Genomic DNA, 23,303 nt, shown 5'->3' with positions numbered 1-23,303 from the left:
TTTATCCCAGCACTCGGGAGACAGAGACAGGCGGATCTCTGTGAGTTCAAGGCCAGCCTGGTCTAGAAAGTGAGTCCAGGACAGCCAAGGTTACACAGAGAGACCCTGTCTCAAAAAACCAAAAAAACCAAACAAGAAAATGGCAGATGGCTTAGAAGTTATGGGCATTGGGTGTTGTTACAGAGGACACGAGGTCCATTCCTAGAAATCATATGGTAGTTAACCAGCTCTGTAACTCCAGTTCCAAAGGATCTAACGCCCTCTTCTGCCTCTTCAGGCACTGCACACAAACAAAGCAGAGAAAACACATACATAAAATAAAAATAAAGCTTAAAAATGGAGATATGACATTGACTTTCATTCAGAAATTTAGACACAAAAAGGTAAGAAAGATGTTTACTTCGAGCTTAACAAATACTAATACAAATAGCCAAATCACTATGATTCATATAACTCGTGATCGTCTCATGGTTCTTCCTGCTCTATGTAGTTTATCTCATTCATGTGTAATAATACAAATGTGTATGTTAAAAAAGAAACATAATAGAATTATTTTAAAACATAGAATTCCTTACAGTGATGCCACAGCCCTAAGGCAGACAGCAGCCAGGGACAGTTAAAATGAACGCCTTCTGTCCCTGCAGGGAAGGAGCTGTGTCCTCTGAACCAGCTTGCCCAGCAGGAAAAGCAGCCTGATTCTGAGGTTACAATAGCTCAGCACAGCTGTTCATGTATGAACAGTAACCACAGTGCTGTTAGGTGACTTTTCTTGATGTTTTCTGTATTTCTGTTCTCTGTTCTTGCTGTGTGAGAGGATCGTGGCATTGATCACATCTTTTGAATCTATCTTCTAGATCACACATTATGATCTAAAAGGTAGATTCACTCTATAAGTCTCCATCTGCCTAAGTGGCTAGACTTGTAGTACTCCTGCCCAATTTCAAGCTCAAAGTGTACTCGAGGGCCTGACTTAAAAGGGACTTAAGGATGACAGCCTACATGGAAGGAAATCTGTTCCTGGCTGCCCCCTCTTTAAGAAGTAGCCAGAGCTGGATTCAGGCTGTTATTAAAGTGATTTTTTAAATTAATCCTTTAAGTGTGTGGAGTGATTTCTCCCTGAGAATGGATATTAATTGTAGCATGTCTACACCTCCAGCCTTTTAGGAAAATGTTTCTGAGACAAGCTCTCCTGGGTTGACTTCAGCAGCTCTGACTCCACCCTGTTGCTCCCTGAGGCACTGACATAGCTGTTCCTCTTGACTAAACCAACTAAATTCCTAAGTTAAAGGTCTGTACCACCACTGAGTTTCAAAATTGCCCATCTGAGTCCTGTCAACTGTTCAGTAAGAGAAAAAGGGTTTGCATGAGGAACACAGATTCTGCCTGCAGACTAGACTAGGAGGGACGGTTTATTGTGAGCACGGCAGGGGACACAGGGTAGACAGGGGACACAGGGTAGGCAGAGGACACAGAGTAGGCAGTCTCTGCTGGAGTCACCAGCGTGAAAAAGAACCTGCGTACTGGAGGGGTAGGTGGTGGCTTTGTAATTCTGCAGCATGAGCGAAGACAGACCAGATTGTCGTATGTACAATTTGGGGAGGTTAGAGTCAGCCAATGACTACTGAACTTACAATTAGGGTACTGTCCTACAGACAAAGGTGTAATCCTCATTGACATAATAAAGTCAACTCTATAGGCCATTGGTTGTAACTGTGTGTCTCAGGCTTTAGGGCTCAAAGTTAACATTACACACAGGGGCACGGTCAAACAGTATCTTTCTTTCTTTCTCTCTCTCTCTCTCTCTCTCTCTCTCTCTCTCTCTCTCTCTCTCTCTTTCTAGGTTGCTAGAGACAGGGTTTTTCTGTGTAAAAGTCCTAGCCATCCAGGACTTGCTTTAGGGAACGGCTTGATCTTTTTCAAAATCAGCATAATTATGGGGGCTTTTTCAATTATATTTTAAGTCAATTATTGACTTCCCACTTTAACTTGGATCTTCTTTAAATGCATCCCTGCTCTCATCTCAGTGTTTCCCAGTCATTAAGAATCTTTTTTCCATTTTTCACCAGTACTCTTGATCATTTATTTCTGTTTAGAACAAGGTCTCCTGAAGCCCAGGCTAGCCTCATGCTGTGTAATTGACAACTACTTTGAACACCCAATCCTGCCTTTGCTGCCCAGTGCCAGGAAGACAGTCCTGCAGCTCTTTCCTGCCTGGGCCTTGACTGGTCAGTGAGAAGGAAAATTAGACCAGTGCGTGATTGTCCTCCATCCACTCTGCCTTTTATGTGGACTTACAGTGTAAGAGCTGAGTTCACTGATCAGCATTAAAGCAGGTGTAGTCACAGCACTAAAGAGAGGGCAAGAAGGAGGGTGACGTCAGCAATGAGGAGTGAGGTCATCAATTTTAGACAATGGATAATTGCCCGACTGGCCATTTCTCAGGTCCACAGAGCAGGCGATCAAGAATCTGAATAAAGAACTGAACTCATTGTAAAAATCAGATTACTGTAGTTATACTAGTTCAATTAACCAAAACCCAAGCACTTGGGTACTGGGAAGGATCTTTCTTAATTACAACTTTTGAAGTGGGCAAATCCTTCTTTAATCTGGATCTTTAATCTAGCCACCGCTTCTGGTGACAGCCTACATATATAGAGAACATTGAAGATGGTCTATTTCTCTTCTTCTGCTTGCTCAACCCTGCCTAGCAAGAGCCTTTTTCTTACTAGCATTAGCGCCTCCTTCTTTGGAATTCTGGTATACATTGAAGACCAGTTGAGACACGCAGCCATGGGAACTACACCACTGTGTTCTTCAGCTTTCCACGGGTGGTCAGCCATTGCTTGACTAGGCAGCTGTTAGCCGTTCTATTAAATCCACTTTCTGCATACATTGAGATCCATGCTATCAGTTCTGCTCCTCTAGGGGACCTTTACTATTATAGCTGTGGAGTTGTTTGTTTGTTGGCTTTGTCAGGTTCCCAAGGAGGAAGCTGTGCTGGCTACCAATGCTGCTCCACAGTGTTTGTCATCTGTTTCCTGCTTTTCTCCCAGGGTTGTGTGGAGTCCCATACGTACCGGGTGAAAAGTAGCTGCAGTTTATCTGACCGCAGCGTGCGGTCACAGCACAAACATCGTATTTTGTTTCCTAAAAATCTCTCTTTCTTTTGGTTTTGTTTGTTTTTCGAGACAGAGTTTTTCTGTGGAGCCTTGGCTGTCCTGGGCTTGCTTTTATAGATCAAGCTGGCCTGGAACTCACAGCAATCAACTTATCTCTGCCTCCCTAGTGCTGAGATTAAAGGCGTGCGCCACCACGCGGGACTCTAAAACTCACTCTTTAATTGTTAATACTCGTGGCACCGTTCCACCTGTGGGTCAGAATGTCCACTCTGCTGCAAGTTGAATAACGGACTGCGCACGCTGTCACCGTGATTCCAGGAGGAAGAAGGGGAGGTGTCTGCTGAGTGCTCTGATCTGGCTGAGGCAAGCTCTGAAGGCTCTGTGTGGTGAGCACAGGGTCACTGCCCACAGAGGGGAGGAGCTGGCGGCTGAGCAGCGTGGGGCTGAAGTGGTCGGGCCTGGAGTGGTAGATCTTCCCTGGGCCTGGGTGTGGATACAGACTGGTAGGTCAGACACCATGCTACTGAAATGCAAATCCCTGCAGATGGGGAAAAAACGGTCAGACCTGGACTGGAATCTTGGTCTGGAAACGCTATGCTGTGCGTTTTCTGCAGGCTCTAACGCTAAGGGAGGTGCTCATGTCACTCAAGACTCACTGTCCAATCACGGCCTCCAGGCGGACCCTCGTGTCAGAGGAGGAGGAGGGTTCTTCCGGGTGCCTTGCTGCAGTTTCAGCTCCTTTGCTGAACTGGCTTTAGCAGCTAGTGTGATGATCTCTCAGGCCAGCTTCTAGGTTCTGTGAGAAGCTCAGGAGAGATCCGAAGCGATGGTATGGTGAGCACAGAGTGACTGGCCCTAAACGGGGACGGGAGCTTCGGTGGTGGGTCCTCCCCGGGCCGAGTGGGAAACAAGGGCCAGAAGCAGCCACTTGTGGGGTTCCTTGTGGTCCTATTTGTTCCCTGGACCCCACAGTGACATCTGAGTGACTTCACTACGGGAGCTGCATCTGCACAAAGCACTTGGAGCAGGGGCTTGTGTGTAGAAACATGCTGGGCAGGACACCAAACTCAGAGAGGCCTAGTTTCTCTAGCATCTTCTACAAGTTGCACCCTTTGGCATTTAACATTTAGGTGTAAGATCTGTTTGGAGTGACTCTGTGGAGGTTGTAAATGGCGTCTCACATGTTGGGTGTGATGTATTAGGCTGTGGTGTAAAAGAGTGAAATTGATGATATAAGGGATTCACCAGTGCTTAGGAAATAAGGGACACCAAGTAGAGTTTGGCTGAGGGACGGCAGCCTCTACAACACCCCACAGAGGAGTAGTATGCTAGCCGAGCCTGCTAGAGATTAGGATGCTAGGATACTCATGTTTGCTCAACAGGATTGTCCAGAAATATTACTCTAAACCATAACAAAGGAGACAACTCTGATTTATAATCAGCCTCTAGGCCCGTCCTCATATCAAAGAGCAGGACTCTAACAAGCTGCTCAAGTGGGCATTACAGGGTCACAAGCAACACTAATGCTTGGTGTTGTCATAAAGGTCCAGGTTTCCTCTGAGAAAAGCAAAGTTCTGGCCCATGGGCAAGCCATCTGGTGACACCTTTGAAAAGGAAAAACACTGTTGTGTTGAGGACGAGTTGATGAAGCATAGCTTTTTCCTGAGGTCCTCGTGTATGAAGAATGACTTAGCACCTTCTCAAACCCAGGAACATGATTGGCAGAGCTACTAACAACCTGGGGCCTAGGCGTTGGTAGCTTTCCTTAAGGCCAGAGGAATAGAATGAAAAAAGCCAGAGTTCCTTCTCTAAAACCAGAATATGCTTGGGAGAGCTGGTATTGGACTGGAGCCAGGGCCTTTGGGGAGGGCTTGCTTCAGATCCTGGGCACCCAACCCTTCCCACCACATGGGGCTGTGGTGATCAGTCCCAAGGCCACTGTGGGCTTGGTCAGTAATGCCCTTAGGATGCCCAGTGTTCCCTTGTGCATCATTGTTATATTAGATCCTCCTGAGTTTGTCCCCTTGTATGATAGTTTCTGCTGCCTTCCTAGAAGTCTCCTGTTTGCTTCCATTGCTCCCCTGGAAGCAGTGGACAAGCTGCTCTTCTTAAGATGCTTACTTGACATAGCCAGACTTGTGCAACCTCTCTCCACCCCAGCTTTTTTACATCCTAACTTCTACTTTTCCTATCTTTACATCCTCTGGGACACTACACTTAGCACCATCTGGACCTTAGGAGGCCAAGGCAGGCAGATTGAAGCCAGCCTGGTCTACAAAGTGAGTTCAGTACTCAGAGAGTCCTGGCTACAGAGAGAAACCTTGTATTAAAAAAAGAAAAAGAAAAGAGAAAGAAAAAAGAAAAAATGTTTCTGAGACAAGCTATGTTGACTGATAGCCTTGATCTCAGTCTGTTGCTTCTCTCAGTAATGACCTTGCTTTCCTCCTGATTAAACTTTCTAAAGTCTTACATTGAGGGACAGCACCACAACAGAATTTTTAAATTACCCATTTGAGTCATGTAATGAACCGTCTATTGCAGTCACAGGAAAGGGTTTGCACATGGAGCATGGTTTCTGCCCTCACTGGAACAGGAGGAACAGTTTACAGTGTGCACTGCAGGGTGAAACAGGGCAGGCAATAGCTGTGTCACAGACTAAAGTGTAAGGCAGTCAGCTTCCGGGGTCACAATTATGAAGAAAGACCTGACTGGGGCAGGGTGGGTGATTTTTAAATTTCATAACATGTATTAATTCATGCATATGAATGGAAACAGACCATATTGGTGGGTGTACAGTTTGGAGAGGTTAGCTAGAGTCAATGATTATTAAATTTCCAGTTACGGAAAGTCCTATAGAGAAATGTGCAATCCTCTTTAACATGGTTAAGTCAGCTCAGAGATTTTAGACATAGGCCTTTGGCTGTAGCTGTGTGTGTCAGGTCACAGGTTTCAGCAGCTAATATTGCACACAGGAGCAACATCTAATATAAGTGATGCATTTTTCAATTATATGTATCTTTTTTTTCTTTTTATATTATTTTACATATTTCTTATATTTTACATATACATTTATATTATTACACCTATATACACGTCTAATATAAGTGATGCATTTTTCAAATATATGTATCTTTTTATATTATTTTACATATTTTTTATTTTTTACATATACGTTTTTATTATTACACATATATACAATAAACCACATACAGCAAGAAGAACCCCAAAATAATCAGGAGTTATATAAATGTTACATTCTTAGTGTTTTGGCTATTTGTACTTGGCAGCCTTAAAGAGAACACCTTTCTATCTTGGTGTGTCTAAAATTCTGAATACAAATCCGTATCTATCATATCTCCTCATTATCAACTTAAAACATCTATCTAGACCTAAAAACAACTTAACCACTAAACAACTAAGCTTAATTGTAAAACCAAACTATCTGATCTTCAACCCCCTCAGAGAGGTGAGAAGGAATAAAATTAATTACCTGAGTATACAGGGGGTGCACATTAGCAGCTTCCCAAGTGAGAAAATGACAGAGACAGTTTGCTTCCTGAGTAGTCACCCAAAACCCTCTATAATGTTGGGGCATCATCTTCAAGTAAGCAAGTCCTCAATAGTTCCTGATTCACAAACATGTTGATCAGATATATTGGTTCCTTTTCTTTTTTTTTTCTTCCCTTTTTTATTAATTTATTCAGATTACATCTCAATTGTTATACCCTTGTTTGTCTCCTCCCACTCCTCCCTCCCTACCTCCTACACCCCTATTCCCATCCCCTAGGTCTGTGACAGAAGGAGACCTCCTCCCACACCATATGGCCGCAGCCTATCAAGTCTCATCTTAGTAGCTTTCTTATTCTTTCTCTGAGAGCCACAAAACCTCCCCACCAAGGGGAAGTGGTCAAATATGGGGCACTAGGGTTTATGTCCGAGTCAGTCCCTACTCTCCACACAACTGTAGATAATGTCCCTTCCCTTGGATAGATCTGGGTAGGGGTTCAACATTTACTGCATGTATTGTCCTTGGTACAGTATTTTGAGCAGATCCCCCTGGGTCCAGATCTGTCCATCATGATGTTCTTCTTGTAGGTTTCTAGGACTGTCTGGGTCCTTCTATTTCCTCATTCTCCCATATTTCCCTCACCTAGAGTCCCAGTAGGAGGTCCCGCATCTATCCCAATCTCCTAGTAAGTTAAGACTTTGAGAGAATATCCCTGTTGGGCTAGTGTCCAATTATAAGTGAGTATATACCATGTGAGTCTTTCTGAGTCTGAATTAACTCAATATGATCATTTCTAGTTCCATCCATTTGCCCACAAATTTCAGGATTTCCTTGTTTTTAATAGCTGAGTAGTATTCCATAGTGTAAATGTACCACCATTTCTTTATCCATTCTTCCACTGAGGGACATTTAGGTTGTTTCCAGGCTCTGGCTATTAGGAATAAGGCTGCTATGAAAATGGTTGAGCATATGTCCTTGTGTGCTACAGCATCTTCTGGTTATATTCCGAGGAGTGGAATAGATGGGTCTTGGGGTATCCCTATCCCCAGTATTCTGAGAAAGCACCAGATTGATTTCCAAAGTGGTTGTACAAGTGTGCATTCCCACCAGCAATGTGACACCAGCATGTGGTGTCACTTGAGTTCTTGATCTTGGCCATTCAGATGGGTATAAGATGGAATCTCAGAGTTGTTTTGCTTTGCATTTCTCTGATGACTAAGGACGTTGAGTATTTCTTTAAGTGTTTCTCAGCCATTCAATATTCCTCTGTTAAGAATTCTCTATTTAGTTTTGAGCCCTATTTCTTAATTGGGTTATTTGGTTTGGTGGTGTTTAATTTCTTGAGCTCTTTATATATTTTGGATATTAGACCTTTGTCAGATGTAGGGTTGGTGAAGATCTTTTCCCACTGTGTAGGCTGTCACTTTGTTCTGTTGACAGAGTCTTCTGCCTTACAGAAGCTTCTCAGCCTCTTGAGGTCCCATTTAGTAATTGTTGACCTTAAGGCCTGGGCTGTTGGTTTTCTGTTCAGGAAGTTATCTCCTGTGCCAATGCGTTCCAGGCTCTTCCCTACTTTTTTTTTCTAACACATTTAGTGTTTCTGGTTTTATGTTGAGTTCTTTAATCCACTTGGACTTGAGTTTTGTGCATGGTGATAAATATGGGTCCAATTGCATTTTTCTACATGTACACATCCAGTTAGACCAGCACCATTTGTTGAATATGCTATCCCTTTTCCATTGAATAGATTTGGCTTCTTTGTAAAAAATCAAGTGTCCATATCTGTGTGGATTCATTTCTGGGTCTTTGATTCAATTCAATTGATCAACCAGCCTATTGTTGTGTCAGTACCATGCTGTTTTAACTACTGTTGCTCTATAGTACAGCTTGAGATCAGGTATGGAGATTCCTCCCGAGGATCTTTTATTGTACAGGATTGTTTTAGCTATTCTGGGTTTTTTTGTTTTTCCATATGAAGTTGAGAATTGATCTTTCAATGTCTTTTTTAAATATGTAAGTATTTTGATAGGGATTGCATTGAATCTGTAAATTGCTTTTAGTAAGATGGTCATTTTTACTATGTTAATTCTCCCGATCCACAAACAAGGGAGATCCCTCCATCTTCTGATGTCATCTTCAATCTCTTTCCTCAGAGATTTAAAGTTTTTTTCAAATAAGTCCTTCACTTGCTTGGTTAGAGTTACTCCTAGATATTTTATATTGCTTGTGGCTATCATGAAGGGTGTAGTTTTCCTAATTTCTTCCTCTGTCTGTTTATCATTTGTATATAGGAAGGCTACTGACATTTTTTAGTTAATTTCATATCCAGCCACTTTGCTGAACGTGTTTTTCAGCTGTAGAAGTTCTCTGGCGGAATTTTGGAGGTCACTTATGTACACTATCATATCATCTACAAATAGGGATAATTTGACTTCTCCGTTTCCCATTTGGATCCCCTTGATCTCCTTTTGTTATCTTATTGATCTAGCTAAAACTTCAAAACTATATTAAAGAGATATGGAGAAAGTGGGCAGCCTTGCCTGGTCCCCGATTTTAGAGGAATTTCCTTGAGTATCTCTCCATTTGATTTGACTTTGGCTATTGGATTGCTGTATATAGCCTTTGTTATGTATAGATATGTGCCTTGTATCCCTGGTCCCTCCAAACTTTAAACATGAATGGGTGTTAGATTTTATCAAATGCTTTTTCTGCATCTAAAGGAGATGATCATGTGTTTTTTTTTCTTTCATTTTGTTTATCTGGTGGATTACATTGATGGATTTCTGTATGTTAAACCATCCCTGCGTGTCTGGAATGAAGCCTACCTGGTCATGGTGAATGATATCTTTGATCTATTTTTGTATTTGTTTTGCGAGTTTTTTTTCTCCTTTATTAATTTTTCTTATTACATCTCAATGGTTATCCCATCCCTTGTATCCTCCCATTCTTCCCTCCCTCCCATTTTCCCCTTATTCCCCTCCCCTATGACTGTTCCTGAGGGGGATTACCTCCCACCGTATATGTTCATAGGGTATCAAGTCTCTTCTTGGTAACCTGCTGTCCTTCCTCTGAGTGCCACCAGGTCTCCCCCTCCAGGGGACATGGTCAAAGGTGAGGCACCAGAGTATGTGAGAAAGTAATATCCCACTCTCCACTCTACTGTGGAGAGTGTTCTGTCCATTGTCTAGATCTGGGTAGGGGTTTAAGGTTTACCGCCTGTATTGTCCTTGGCTGGTGCCTTAGTTTGAGCGGGACCCCTGAGCCCAAATCTGCCTATCATAATGTTCTACTTGTAGGTTTCTAGGACCCTCTGGATCCTTCTACTTTGCCATTCTCCCATGCTTCTCTCATCTAGAGTCCCAATAGAATGGCCTCCCCTCTGTCTCGGTTTCCTGGTAAGTGAAGGCTTTCGTGGGACGTGCCCCTGGGGCTAGTATGCAGATATAAGTGAGTATATACCATTTTATTGAGTATTTTTGCATCAATGTCCGTAAGAGAAATTGGTCTGAAATTCTCTTTCTTTGTTAGCTCTTTGTGAGGTTTAGGTATCAAAGTGACTGTGGCCTCATAGAATGAGTTTGGTAATGTTCCACCCATTTCTATCTTTTGGGGTAGTTTGAAGAGTATCAATATTAGCTCTTCTTTGAAGGTCTGTAGGACTCTGATGAAACCATCTGGCCCTGGGCTTTTTTTGGTTGGGGCATTATTAGTGACTGCTTCTATTTCTGTAGGGGAAATAGGACTATTTAGATTGTTTATCTGATCTTGATTCAGTTTTGATAAGTGGTATCAATCAAGAAAATTGTCCATTTCCCTTAGATTTTTAAATTTTTGTGGCATATATGCCTTTGAAGTAGGATCTTATGATTCTTTGTATTTCTTCAGTGTCTGTTGTTATGTCTCCATTTTCATTTCTGATTTTATTGATTTGGATAGTGTCTCTCTTCCTTTTAGTTAGTTTGGCTAATGGTTTGTCTATCTTGTTGATTTTCTCAAAGAACCAGCTCCTGGTTTTGTTGATTCTTTGAATTGTTCTCTTTGTTTCTAATTTATTGATTTCAGCCTATGTTTGATTATTTCCAGATGTCTACTCCTCTTGGATGTTTCCTTTTCTTTTTTTTTTTTTCTAGGTCTTTCAGATGTGTTGTTAAGTTGCTTTTATCTGATGTTTCCAGTTTCTTTTTAAAGGCACTTAATACTATGAATTTTCCTCTTAGCACTGTTTTCAATGTGTCCCACATATTTGGGTATGTTGTTCCTTCATTTTCATTGAGTTTCAGGAAGTCCCTAATTTCTTTTCTTATTTCTTCCTTGACCCAGGTGTCATTAAGTAGAGAGTTATTTAGTTTCCATGTGTGTAGGCTTTTTGTTATTTCTGTTGTTGTTGGAGCCTTAGACCATGATGATCTGATAGGATACAAGGTATTATTTCAATCTTCTTGTATCTGTTGAGACTTGGTAATTATATTAGAACATCTTTGTCAGGAAGTGAGTGGAGGAAGAACCAAAAATACATGAATATGTTTTCAGTAAAGTGCATTTCCAATGTTGTCACTATCATGCTTTCTGTTGTACTCATATATGTGATGTTTTAGGATGCAGTGACCTATGATGATGTGCATGTGAACTTTACTCAGGAAGAGTGGGCTTTGCTGGATCCTTCCCAGAAGAGTCTCTACAAAGATGTGATGCTGGAGACCTACAGAAACCTCACTGCCATAGGTAAGACTGTGAAATTTCTTTCTTTTTTTTTTAATAAGAGGACAACATTGTCTTTGTTATTGATGATCTTCTGTAATGTCAACTGAGAAGGGGGAAGAATTAGGTTCATAAATCAGATTTATTTATTGAAGATTCATTGAAGATAGTAACTTTGCTTAATTTTCAGTAACATATCATACATTTTCTGATACTATATTTTAGGTTATAACTGGGAAGACCACAATATTGAAGAACATCGTCAAAGGTCTAGAAGACATGGAAGGTAATTTCCATGTGCAAGCTGACACAAATATGCCTCTGAAGACATTTTAATGTGCCGTGGATGTTTTAAGGAAAAGCTACAGTGTAAATAAACACAGCTTCTAGTGTATTGATAATTATTAAAGTCTCACAAAACCATGCATCTCAATGTCAGATATCTGATTTGTGTTTTCAAGGCATTCCTTTAAGAAAGAAGACAAGGAAACAATGTCTTAATGGAATCACCATTTTATTCATAGCCCATTTAGAGCTATGCTGTAGAACTGCCAATCCCTATAGTCTTATGCCACTCAGATATTGCAAAACGTGTACCGTTGAATAGATGATGAGTATGTGTCTGAAACCTTCTAATAAGCAAATAGACCATAGTAAAATTGGTGTTACTTGAAGTGATGTTGCTAAGTTTAGTGAGAGGGGCAGTTTATATGGGAGGACAGAAGGTTGCTTTCAAGAAACCTTAATCCCTATACCACATGTCTATGAGGGACAAAAAGTGAAACTCTGAGCCAGGCTAGGTGGCACATGCCTTTAACTCCAGCACTCAGGAGGCAGAGGCAGGCAAGCTTGGTCTACAAAGTAAGTCCAGGACAGCCAAGGCTACAGAGAGAAACACTGTCTCCAAAAGCAAAACAAAACTAAAACAAACAAAAGAAAAAACATACATACATACATACATACATACATACATACATACATACATACATACATACAATTCAAACTCTGTGAATGAAGTGTTGAAACCTTTTCTTTTTTCTTTCATAGGTACCGTATATAATGTGACAATGGATACAAGTAATATATGCACAAGGGATATTGAAAGAAGCAATGTATCTCTCTCCCAAATAACTAGAAGATAGATAGTAGTCCCCAGTTAGAGTAGACTTGTTGAATGTGATACAAGTTTACAATTAACTGGTTTCCTAACTGTATTGTCAATACATCGACAAGTTCACACTGCAGAAAAATCCCTGTGAGTACTAGGAATGTGGAAATTTTTCTGTTCCGGTTCACTTTGCAAATGTAGCGTGTATGACCCACACTAGAGGAAAATTTATAAATGCAATCAGTGTGATAAAGCTCTGAGCTCTTCCAATTATCTTCAAACATATGGCAGAATCTCATAGGAAAAAGACGCTAAATGTGAGCCATATAATAAATGCTCTTATCCTCACAGGTAGCTTCAAAGATGAAAAACAATGCACACTGAAGGGGAGCACCATGAATGTAAACAAAGTGAGAAAGCTTAAAATCTGATTTCTCTTTACCATTAGACCAAACTGCAAAATTAGTTCATACGGATAAAAGGATTCATCAGTGTAATGAATGTAGTAAAGCTCTCACATGTGACAGTTATCTTCACAGGCATGGAAGAAGCCATACTGGAGAGAAACCCCCTGAATATACTGAGCATAGTAAAGACTTTGCACGTCACAGTCATCCTCAAAGGCATGAAAGAATTCATACTGAGGAGAAACCCTGTGAATGTAGCCAGTGTGGGAAAGTGTACACATCGCTGTGATCTCATGAGACATAAAAGAACATACACTGGAGAGAAACCTTACAAGTGTAATCAGTGTGATAAAGCCTTTTCACAACACAGTAGTCTCCTAATACATACAAGAACACATACTGGAGAGAAACCCTGTGGATGTATGCAGTGTGAGAAAGCCTTTGCAGATTCCAGTAGTCTCCGAAAACATAAAAGAGCACATACTGGAGAGAAACCTTACAAATGTAATCAGTGTGGTAAAGCCTTTTCACTATGCAGTACTCTTCGAAGACATAAAAAAACACATACTGGAGAGGAACCTTTTGATGTGGGAAAGCCTTTGCACGTCACAGTCATCTTCAAAGGCATGAACGAATTCATACTGGAGAGAAATCCTACAAATATAATCAACATGATAAAGCATTTTTATGTCTCAGTCATCTTCAAAGGCATGAACAAATTCATAATGAAGAGACCCTCTACAAATGTAGCCAATGTGAAAAAGCCTTTTTGCAACGCAATAGTTTCTTAATACGTAAAAGAACACATACTGGAGAGAAACCCTATGAATGTAACCAATGTAGGAAAGTCTTTGCATATAACAGGGCTCTCATAAGACATAAAAGAACACACGCTGGAGAGAAACCTTACAAATGTAACCAGTGTGGGAAAGCCTTTGCAGAGTCCAGTTATCTCCTAATACATGAAAGAACACACAGTGGAGAGAAGTCTTATGAGTGTGATCAGTGTGGTAAATCCTTTGCATGTTACGGATATGTCCTAATAAAAAAAACACACACTGTAGAGAAACTTTATGAATGTGATAAATGTGGTAAAATCTTTACATGTCACAGTTATCTCCTAATACATAAAAGAACACACAGTGAAGAGAAGCCCTACAAATGTAAGCAATGTGGTAAAGCCTATGCCTGTAGCAGGAGTCTCCAAAATCATGAGAAAAAGCAATACTGCAGAGAAACCCTAAAAATGTAGTTAACTTTTGCACTTTGTGTTAATCTTTATACAAGAGTAAAACCTTTAGTGTGTAATCAATCTTGTTTTTTGGTTTTGGGGGTTTTTGTTGGTGGTGATTTGGTTTGGTTTGGTTTGATTTTTTGTGGATTTTTTTGTTTTTTAGTTTTTTTTAGGGTTTTTTTGTTTTGGTTTGGTTTTTGGTTTTTGATTTGGTTTGGTTTGGTTTTTTGAGACAGGCTTTCTCTATGTTATCTCTGGCTGTTCTGGACTCGCTCTGTAGGCCAGGCTGGCCTGGAACTCACATCAATCTGCCTGCCTCTACCTCCCATGTGCTGGGATTAAAGGCGTGCACCACCACGTCCAGCATAATCAATCTGTTAATGCCTTTGCACATCACAGATGTCTTTGAGGACCTGACAGAACTCATACTGATGGCTATCTATAAAGGACTTGGTAAATCTTTAGCCAACCCATTTACATTAAGTTCCACAAGATCATTTATCGTAGAGAAAAACTCTGAAAATTATCAACAGTTTATTCAAGTATAATAAATATTCAAGTCCACTGTCTTCCAACCATGAGGAATACTGTTTGTTTTTCTGAGTCTGTTGTAAGTCATCAAAGGACTAGGGCAGAGTTCTGTCCTTACTCTACAGATGGTGAAACCCAGGCTCGCAGTCATTTCTGACCATGCTTAAGTGTAACTGCTCATCTTAAACTCTTCCTGTAATTCTAATGACTCACTAAATTAAGTGGAGGCCACCTGAGCCAGGCATGGTGGCACAGGACTGTAATCCTGGTGCTTAGGAAGTAGAGACAGGACTTTCAGGATTTCAAAGTCATCCACGGTGGGAATGGTCAATGGTAGGGTAAAAGGCCCATGGAACCAAGGGAGACTGTGATTGGCTCAGGGAAGTACCCATACCCTGTACCTCCAGAATTTTGGGGCCATGACAACAGGAAGTGCAAGGTTTCTATTTATTTATTTATTTATTTATTTATTTATACAGCATGTGTGCTTAAATACCAGAAGAGGGCATCTCACTATAGATGTTTATGAACTAACATGTGGTTTCTGGGAATTGAACTAAGGAACTTTGTAAGAACAGACAGTGCTCTTAACCTCTGAGCCATCTCTCCAGCCCAAGGTTTCTACTCTTGAGAATGATTCCTGCCCAAGGCAGCCTAGGTTACTTCTGGGCCAGATTCCAGTTGCTCATTAAAAAGTGGAACTCTCACTTGAGTTTTTGATCCTAGCCATTCTAATGGGTATAAGATGGAATCTCAGAGTTGTTTTGATTTGCATTTCTCTGATGACTAAAGACGTTGAACATTTCTTTAAGTGTTTCTCAGCCATTCCATATTCCTCTTTTGAGAATTCTCTGTTTAGTTCTGAGCCCCATTTCTCACTTGGGTTATTTGTTTTGGTGGTGTTTAATTTCTTGAGTTCTTTATATATTTTGGGTATTAGACCTTTGTCAGATGTAGTAAAGATCAATTCCCAACTTCATATGGAAAAACAAAAAACCCAGAATAAGTAAAACAATCCTATACAATAAACAATCCTCTGGAGAATTTCCATCCCCGATCTAAAGTTGTACTATAGAGCAACAGTAATTAAACAGCATGGTACTGGCACAGCAATGAATCCACACACATATGGTCACTTTGATTTTTGACAAAGAAGCCAAATCTATTCATTGGAAAAAAGATAGCATATTCAACAAATGGTGCTGGTCTAACTGGATGTTTACATGTAGAAAAATGCAATTGGACCCATATTTGTCACCGTGCTACCGCATGGTGGCTTACAACCACCTGTCATGAGATCTGATGCCTTCTTGTGGTGGGCAGGCACACATGTGGGCAGAATACCATATAAATAATAAATAAATCTTTAAAAACAACAACAACAACAACAACAACAACCTGGAGTTCTCTACAGTGATATCACAGCCCTGAGACAGTAGCCAGGATAAGGTAAATTCATTCCTTTCTGGTCCTGGGTAGAAGCAGCCATAGCCTTCCTCTGAACCATATTATTCAACAGGAAAAGCAGCTGTGTTCTGAGGTTAGACTAGCTCAGCAGAGGTGTTTGTGTAAGAACAGTAACTGTTAGGTGACTTTTCCTTGATGTTTTCTGTATTTGTGTTCTCTGTCCTTTGTATGTGTGAGAATTGTGGCATTGCTGCATCTTTTAAATCTATTTTTTGAATCATACATTATGGTAAAAAAAAAAAAAAAAGATTTTCCCTGTAAATCTACATCTGCCTAAGTGGGGATTCCAAAGCTATGTGCCATGAGGAAGAACTATTTTCCAATAAGATCATGAAGAAATTGTGACACAATATGACACAAAGCTACAACAACCAAGAGCCTGTACAGTATTTTTTTGGAAGAATAAAGGGATGGAGAGAAAAACCAAAGAACAAAAGCACAAAAGCACAGTCAAGCTTTCATCAAAAGACCTAAGGAATCTCTGCAAGGCACTATGTGTTGTTATGTGTTTTTTTAATTTCTTTACAGGATTTACTGATTTCCTCTTTGAGGACCTCTTTCATCTTCATTCAGTTGGTTCTACGGTCTTTTCTTATACTTCAGCCTGTTGGAATATTCAGGACCTGCTGTGGTAGGACAGCTTGTCTCTGTTGGTGACATATTTCCCTGGCCATTATTGATGACGTTCCTAGCTGGCGTTTATCCATCTGCATTTGGGGTGATTGTTGGTCTAGGTGTCTATTTCTGGATTTGACTTGGTTGGGTGGGAATTTTTTAAGGGTTTTGTTTGTTTTCTACATTTTGAGAGGATGTTGGCCAAGTAGTGCCCTTTTTACTGCCCTGCTTGGCTTCTGTGTTCACAGGGGGATGCTTGCTGATGTTGGAGGCTGGGGAAAGAGAAAGCCAGGGAGAGAAGATCTTAGGGATCCACAGTAGGTGTGGGCAGTAGGATGGGGAAGCTGCCTCTGGCGTTCTATTCCAGGGCTAAGAGCAGCTGCGAAAATTGGGTCTCAGGTAACAGACAGTGTGGTACATCAGTGGACTGCATATGTTGTGTTTTGGCAGGTGTGGCATGTGGTTGAGCAAAGGGTGCCTGTCCAAGTGGAGGCTGAGGTGCAGATGAGGTGGGAAAGGAAGGTTAGGTGAGGATGGTCCATGGGATGCACAGAAGTCATGTCCCTAGTGTTCTGTTCCAGTGCTGATGGTGACTGTGAAATTGGCTCTGGGGCGCCAGATAGTGGAGTAGGTCTTTGGACAGACTACCTAGTCTTCTGGCAAGCATGGCCTGCGTTTGACCAGGGAGTGCCTGCCCATAGTTAGGGGCATGGACATAGAGATGAGGCAGAAAGGGAAGTGTACCTGGGAAATACTCTGTGGTATCTACAGGGGCTGTGGGCAGGGAAACTCAGCTCTAGAGGCAATGCTGAGTACTGAAGCTCAGATAACAGAGAGTGGGGATGGTCCCCAGGCGTCACACCTGGTCCCATATAATGACACATAACATTCCCTGGAATAGTTTCATTACTTCCTCACTTATATCAGATACTTATATCAGATTTTTATTTTTGTTAATTTGTGAAATACCTTTTTTTTTTTTTTTTTTTTTTTTGGATTTTTGAGACAGGGTTTCCCCCTGTAGCCATGTAGCCTTGGCTGTCCTGGACTCACTTTGTAGATCAGGCTGGCCTTGAACTCACAGAGGTCCACCTGCCTCTGCTTCACAAATGCTGAGATTACAGGTGTGTGCTACCATACCCAGCACAAGTTAGTCTTTTCAATCATGAAAAAAAAATCACACAAGGGTAACATCATTAGTGTGTGATCACTATATTAAGACTTGCATATCAGAATAGTCTTTGAGGGCCTGAAAGAACTCATACTGAAGGCAGTCTATGACTATAAAAGATTTGGTAAGGTCTATTGTTTTTTAAATTACATTTATTATTTGTATTATCAGTAGGCTAAGCTAGCAATCAATCAAGACACAGACACTTTTTACATTTTAAAATAGCCTTAGTTAACCTGGGGCAGGGCAGATATCAATCCTCTAAACTACCTCCCATAGTGGGGGAGGTACGGGATCCCTGCCTCAATCCCACGCCATCTGCTTCTAATAACTTCTATCAAGCTACCTCCCATCCATAATCCCAAATACTTGCTAATGTTCTTCATCTGGGCTGGATTCTCCATCCACTCTGCCGGCCACGTGTTTCTCCTCCAGCTAACCCTTGGCGGCCTTCCTCTCTTCACTTCAGGTCTCTCTCTTTCTCCTCCTGGTGGTTTTTCTTTTTCCCAGAATTCCTCTCTCTCCTAGCCCCACCTATCTCCTTTTTCCTCACCAGATGAGATGGCTTTTTATTAAGCAAAAGGTAAGTCACAGAGACAGCAAGCAATAATTAGCATCAAAGTACATCAGACCATCCCCCAACAAAGGTCTTTATCCTACCCACTTGCATTAAATTATACAAGATTATTTATTCTGGACAAAAACTCTCATGAGTGTCTACTATCTATTCAAGTTAAATGATGCCTCTCTTTATCTTGTTTGTACCTGCAAACTTATGTGGACAAAAGCCTTGTGAATTTAAATAATAGGAAATGTGTTTAGATTTCACAATTCTCTCCAATTACATGAAATTACTCATCCAGGTGTGAAATTTATGTTTGTATTAGGGCCTTTTCTGTTGCTGTGATAAAACATAATGTCTAAGGCAACTTATAAAAACATTATATTTGCCTTAGGATTCCAGAGGGATTTGGGATCACCATGAATATGTCGTGGCAACAAGTGTCACACATGCCACTAAAGCAGGAAGCTCAGAGCTCAGCCTTAAAGAGAATATGGGAACTAGAAATGGTGTGTGGCTGGGAACTCTCAAGTCCACCCCTAGTGACGTATTTCCTCCATCAGGGCAGCATTTCCTAAATCTTCCCAGTGATACCACCAGCTGAGAAGGATTCATTCTCTGACTTCAAGCCTCCATGCTTGCTTTCTGTTACGTGAACCAGTTCATGATGAAGAGAAACTGGGGGTAAGCCATTAGATGCCTTAACACCTGGGTTACAGGAATGAATTCGTCTACAAGAACAACATTCATGTGCAAATTTCTATTTGTTTAACATTTGTTTTAATCTTAGTTATGAGGCCTCGGCGAGACTTCCTATAAGTAATGCATGTGGATGCTGCTTTCTAAGAACATTAGACCCTTGGGTCCTCTTGTAGCAAGAATTACAGGAAGTTGTCAAAACCCTGACCTTGGTCCTGAGAATGAACTTGTCTTAACTATTTGGTTAAGAGCATGGCAAACCAATGACTGCCCCAACTTGAGACCCACCCCTGGCACTTTTAGTGAACCTGCTATGCTTGCAGAGAGGAGCTTAGCATAACTGTCTTCTGAGAGGCTTCATCCCTCAACTGATGGAAATGGATGCAGAAACCCAAGGCCAAAAAAACAGACTGAGCTTGGGTAGACTTGTGGAAGAGTGTCTCTAGCCCTGTAATGCTTTAAGGTTTTTAAATATATGTTAAAAATATTTTTATTTTTATATAATATATATCTTGATGTCAGGAAATAGGAAAAATCATAAAAGAGGTAAACTTTATTCATCTAAATGATTTCGTTAAGATTGTAGACATTGGCCGGGTGTGGTGGCACAGTCCTGTAATCTCAGCACTCTGGAGGCAGAAGCAGGTAAATCGCTGTAAGTTTGAGGCCAGCCTGGTCTACAAAGTGAGTCCAGGACAGCCAAGGCTACACAGAGAAACCCTGTCTCTGTGAAAATCAACAACAACAATCAGAGAGAGAGAGGGAACGACAGCTTATATGAAATGCAAATCTGTTCTTGGCTGGCCCCTCTTTGAGCTGAATGAAGTTGTTATAAAAGTGATTTTTTTAAAGGTTAATCTTTACATATGTGGAGTTATTCCCTCCTGGAAAGGCATATTACTTCTAGAACAGCTGCACCTCCAGCCTTTTAGAAAAATATTTCTGAGAGTTGTTTTCCTGTGTTGACTCAGGTGGCCTTGACGCCATCCTGTTGCTCCCTGGGGCACTGACATTGCTGGCCTCTTGATTAAACCAACTAAATTCCTAATTAAAGGTCTGTACCACCACTGAGTCTCAAAATTGCCCATTTGAATCATGTCAGCAACTGTCCATTGCAGTATGAGGAAAAGGGTTTGCATGAGGAGCACAGATTCTGCCTTCAGACCAGAATAGGAAGAACAGGTTATTGTGAGCACAGCAGGGCACACAGGGTAGGCAGTCACTTCTGGAGTCACCAGTGTGAAAAAGATGGTGATTATGGCAGGGAGGGTGATTCTGTAAGACTGCAGCATGTATTAATTAATGCCATATAAATGAAGACAGACCAGGTTGTTGGATGTACAATGTATGAAGGTTCTCTTGAGCCAGTGAACATTTAATTTACGACTAGGGCACTGTCCTAAGGAGATATGTGCAATTATTTTTGACATAGTTTTGTCAGATCAGAAATTTGAGACACAAGCCATTGGCTGTATCTGTGTGTGTCAGGTTACAGGTCTCGCAGCTAACATTTCATGTAGGGATTGGGCAAAACAAGATAGTGATATATTTTTTCAATTATATTTATTTTCAATTATATTTATCTTTTAAAAAGTTTTTTTTTAATTTTATGGATTAGGGTTCTATCTGCTTGTACACTTGCAGGCCAGAAGAGGGCACCAGATCTCATTATACATGGTTGTGAGCCACCGTGTGGTTTCTGGGATTGAACTCAGGACCTTTGAAAGAGCATACAGTACTCTTATTAGCTGAGCCATCTCTTTAGCCCTATATTTACTTTTAAAAAAAAAAGTCAATTATTCATTTCAGTTTTAAAATTTGATTTTCTTCTGCCAGGCAGTGGTGTCGAATACCTTTAATGCCAGCATTCAGGAGGCTGAGGCATGTGGATCTCTGTGAGTTCGAGGCCAGCCTGGTCGAAAGAATGAGTTCCAGGACAGCCAGGGCTACACAGAAAAACCCTGTCTTTAAAAAAAAAAAAAAAAAAAAAAAAAAAAAGATTTTCTTTAAATGTATCACTGCTCTTGTCTCTTATTTGTTTTTCTTCTCCAACGTTTCCCAGTCATTAAGAATTTCTTTCTGGGGCTGGAGAGATGGCTCAGTGGATAAGAGCACTGACTGCTATTCCAGAGGTCCTGAGTTCAATTCCCAGCAACCACATGGTGGCTCACAACCATCTATAATGTGATCTAATGTGCACTGTATACATAATAAATAATAAATAAATCTTTTTTTAAAAAAAGAATTTCTTTCCATATTCACAAATGCTTCTGATCAGTTATTTCTGTTTAGAACAATGTCTCCTGAAGCCCAGGCTAGCCTCATGCTGTGTAATTGAGAATTGCTTTGAACACCCAATCCTGCCTCTGCAGCACCTTCCAGGCTGGACCTTGTCTGGTCAGTGAGAAGGAAAAGAAGAAAACGAGTGTCCTCCAACCACTCTGGCTTTTGGTGGATTTACAGATGAAGAGGAAGCTGTGTGAGATTTGAGTTCGCTGGCCAACATTAAATCAAGTGTAATGAGTGGGGCAGGGCATGGTGGTACATGCCTGTAATCCAGGTACTTCCGAGGCAGAGGCAGGCAAATCTCTGTGAGTTCAAAGCCAGCCTTGGCTGTCCTGGACTCGCTTTGTAGACCAGGCTGGCCTAAAACTCACAGCAATCCGCCTGCCTCTGCCTCCCGAGTTCTGGGATTAAAGGCGTGTGCCACCACAGCCTGCCCAACTTTCTATTTGTAGAATTGTTTGACTAGTTGGACCATAACCTGTGAGCCTCTCTTTTTGTTGTTGTTGCTGTTATTGTTTTTGTTTTTGTTTTTTCAAGACAGGGTTTCTCTGTGTGTAGCCTTGGCTTTCCTAGGCAGAGGCTGGCCTCAGAACTCACAGAGATCTGCCTGCCTCTGCCTCCCAAGAGCTAGGATTAAAGGCATGCACCACCACGCCCCAATGAACCGTTCTTGTGTAAAGGTTTTCTACAAACATAGAGACTTTCACGCTATCAGCTATGTTTATCTAGAGAACCTTTCTCTACTAATTTGTTTGTTTGTTTTTGCTTGTTTGTTTGCCTTTTCAGGTTCCCACGGAGGAAGCTGTGCTGGCTAATGATCCTGCTCCGCAGTGTTTGTCATCTGATTCCTGCTTTTCTCTCAGGGTTGTGTGGTGTCGTCCCGTCCGTACCAGGTGAAAAGTAGCTGCAGTTGTCTGACCCCAGCGTGAAGTCACAGCACAAAAATCTTATTTTGTTTCCTAAAATCCCGCTTTAATTGTTAATATCCTTGCTACCCTTCTGCCTGTGGGTCAGATTGTACACTCAATTTAAGTGAAATAATGACTTGTGCAAGGTAACCTCCTTGATTCCAGGAGGGAAAGGGGGGAGTGCCTACGCAATGCCAGAAGACAGAAGGGTAGGCTATTGGAGGACAGGCATGCGTGCTACTGAAACACAAATCACTGAAGGTCTCGGAAATGTCTGTCCCTGGAACGGAATCCCGGACCTGGAACCACTTTGTTGTGACCCTTCCGCACACTCTAACCTTAGGGAAGTACTCGTGTCACTCAAGAGTCACTGGCCAATGACGACGGAAGAAGAGGAGGGTTCTTCCGGGTGCTGTGCTGCAGGTTCGGCTCTTGCTGAGCATGCTCGGTCATTCAGTGTGATGTGCTCTGAGTGCTGCTGCTGGGTCCTGTGTGGAGTTCTGGCGAGATCTGAAGAACCGACATGGTGAGCGCAGGGTCACTGCCCCTAATGGGGAGGAGCAACGGGAGCTGCAGCTGTGGGTCCTCCTGGAGCTCGGTGGGAAGGCGGCCAGATGCATCCACTTACACAAACTCAGAGGCCTAGTTTCTCTAGCATCTTCTACAAGTGCCACCCTTTGGCATTTAACATTTAGGTGTAAGTTCTATTTGGAGTAATTCTGTGGCGGTTGTAAATGGCATCTCACGTGTTGGGTAGTACTCCAATATTAAGCTGTCATGTAAAAGAGTAAAATTGAGCTCGGGCACGGTGGCGCACGCCTTTAATCCCTGCACTCTGGAGGCAGAGGCAGGCAGATCACTGTCAGTTTGAGGCCAGCCTGGTCTACAAAGCGAATTCAGGACAGCCAAGACTACACAGAGAAACAACAACAAAAAAGTTTCTGAGACAAGCTATGTTGATTCAGGTAGCCTCAATCCCAGTCTGTGGAG

General features: G+C 41.6%; 1 protein-coding gene across 9 annotated transcripts; it reads left to right on the top strand.

Moving 5' to 3' along the window:
• Positions 1-3,081: 3,081 nt before the first annotated feature.
• Positions 3,082-22,834, top strand: LOC311598762 (zinc finger protein 431-like). 9 transcript variants are annotated; one of them, XM_084784105.1, is made up of 5 exons: positions 3,771-3,953; positions 11,223-11,349; positions 11,551-11,611; positions 22,192-22,298; positions 22,657-22,834. In XM_084784105.1, exons 1-5 carry the CDS (start codon positions 3,951-3,953, stop codon positions 22,692-22,694), a joined length of 336 nt encoding a protein of 111 aa, XP_084640231.1. In that variant the 5' UTR covers positions 3,771-3,950; the 3' UTR covers positions 22,695-22,834. The 9 variants fall into 9 exon arrangements, with proteins under 9 accessions (XP_084640233.1, XP_084640232.1, XP_084640231.1 ...); XM_084784107.1 differs by lacking the exons at positions 3,771-3,953; positions 22,192-22,298; positions 22,657-22,834 and adding exons at positions 3,082-3,505; positions 12,973-14,152; XM_084784106.1 differs by lacking the exons at positions 3,771-3,953; positions 22,192-22,298; positions 22,657-22,834 and adding exons at positions 3,510-3,622; positions 12,973-14,152.
• The last annotated feature ends 469 nt before the right edge of the window (positions 22,835-23,303 follow it).

Source organism: Acomys minous (assembly GCF_964271855.1).
Source record: "Acomys minous genome assembly, chromosome: 5".
Lineage (NCBI taxonomy): Eukaryota > Metazoa > Chordata > Mammalia > Rodentia > Muridae > Acomys > Acomys minous.
The sequence above is the reverse complement of the archived record's forward strand: the minus strand, read 5'-3'. Positions and strand labels throughout refer to the sequence as shown.

Excerpts from the sequence above, each read along its gene's own strand:
- LOC311598762 (XM_084784104.1), top strand. Across the intron at positions 11,350-11,550 it reads CAGAAACCTCACTGCCATAG|GTTATAACTGGGAAGACCAC; the intron begins GTAAGACTGTGA and ends ACTATATTTTAG. Across the intron at positions 11,612-12,972 it reads AGGTCTAGAAGACATGGAAG|GCATGGAAGAAGCCATACTG; the intron begins GTAATTTCCATG and ends TTATCTTCACAG.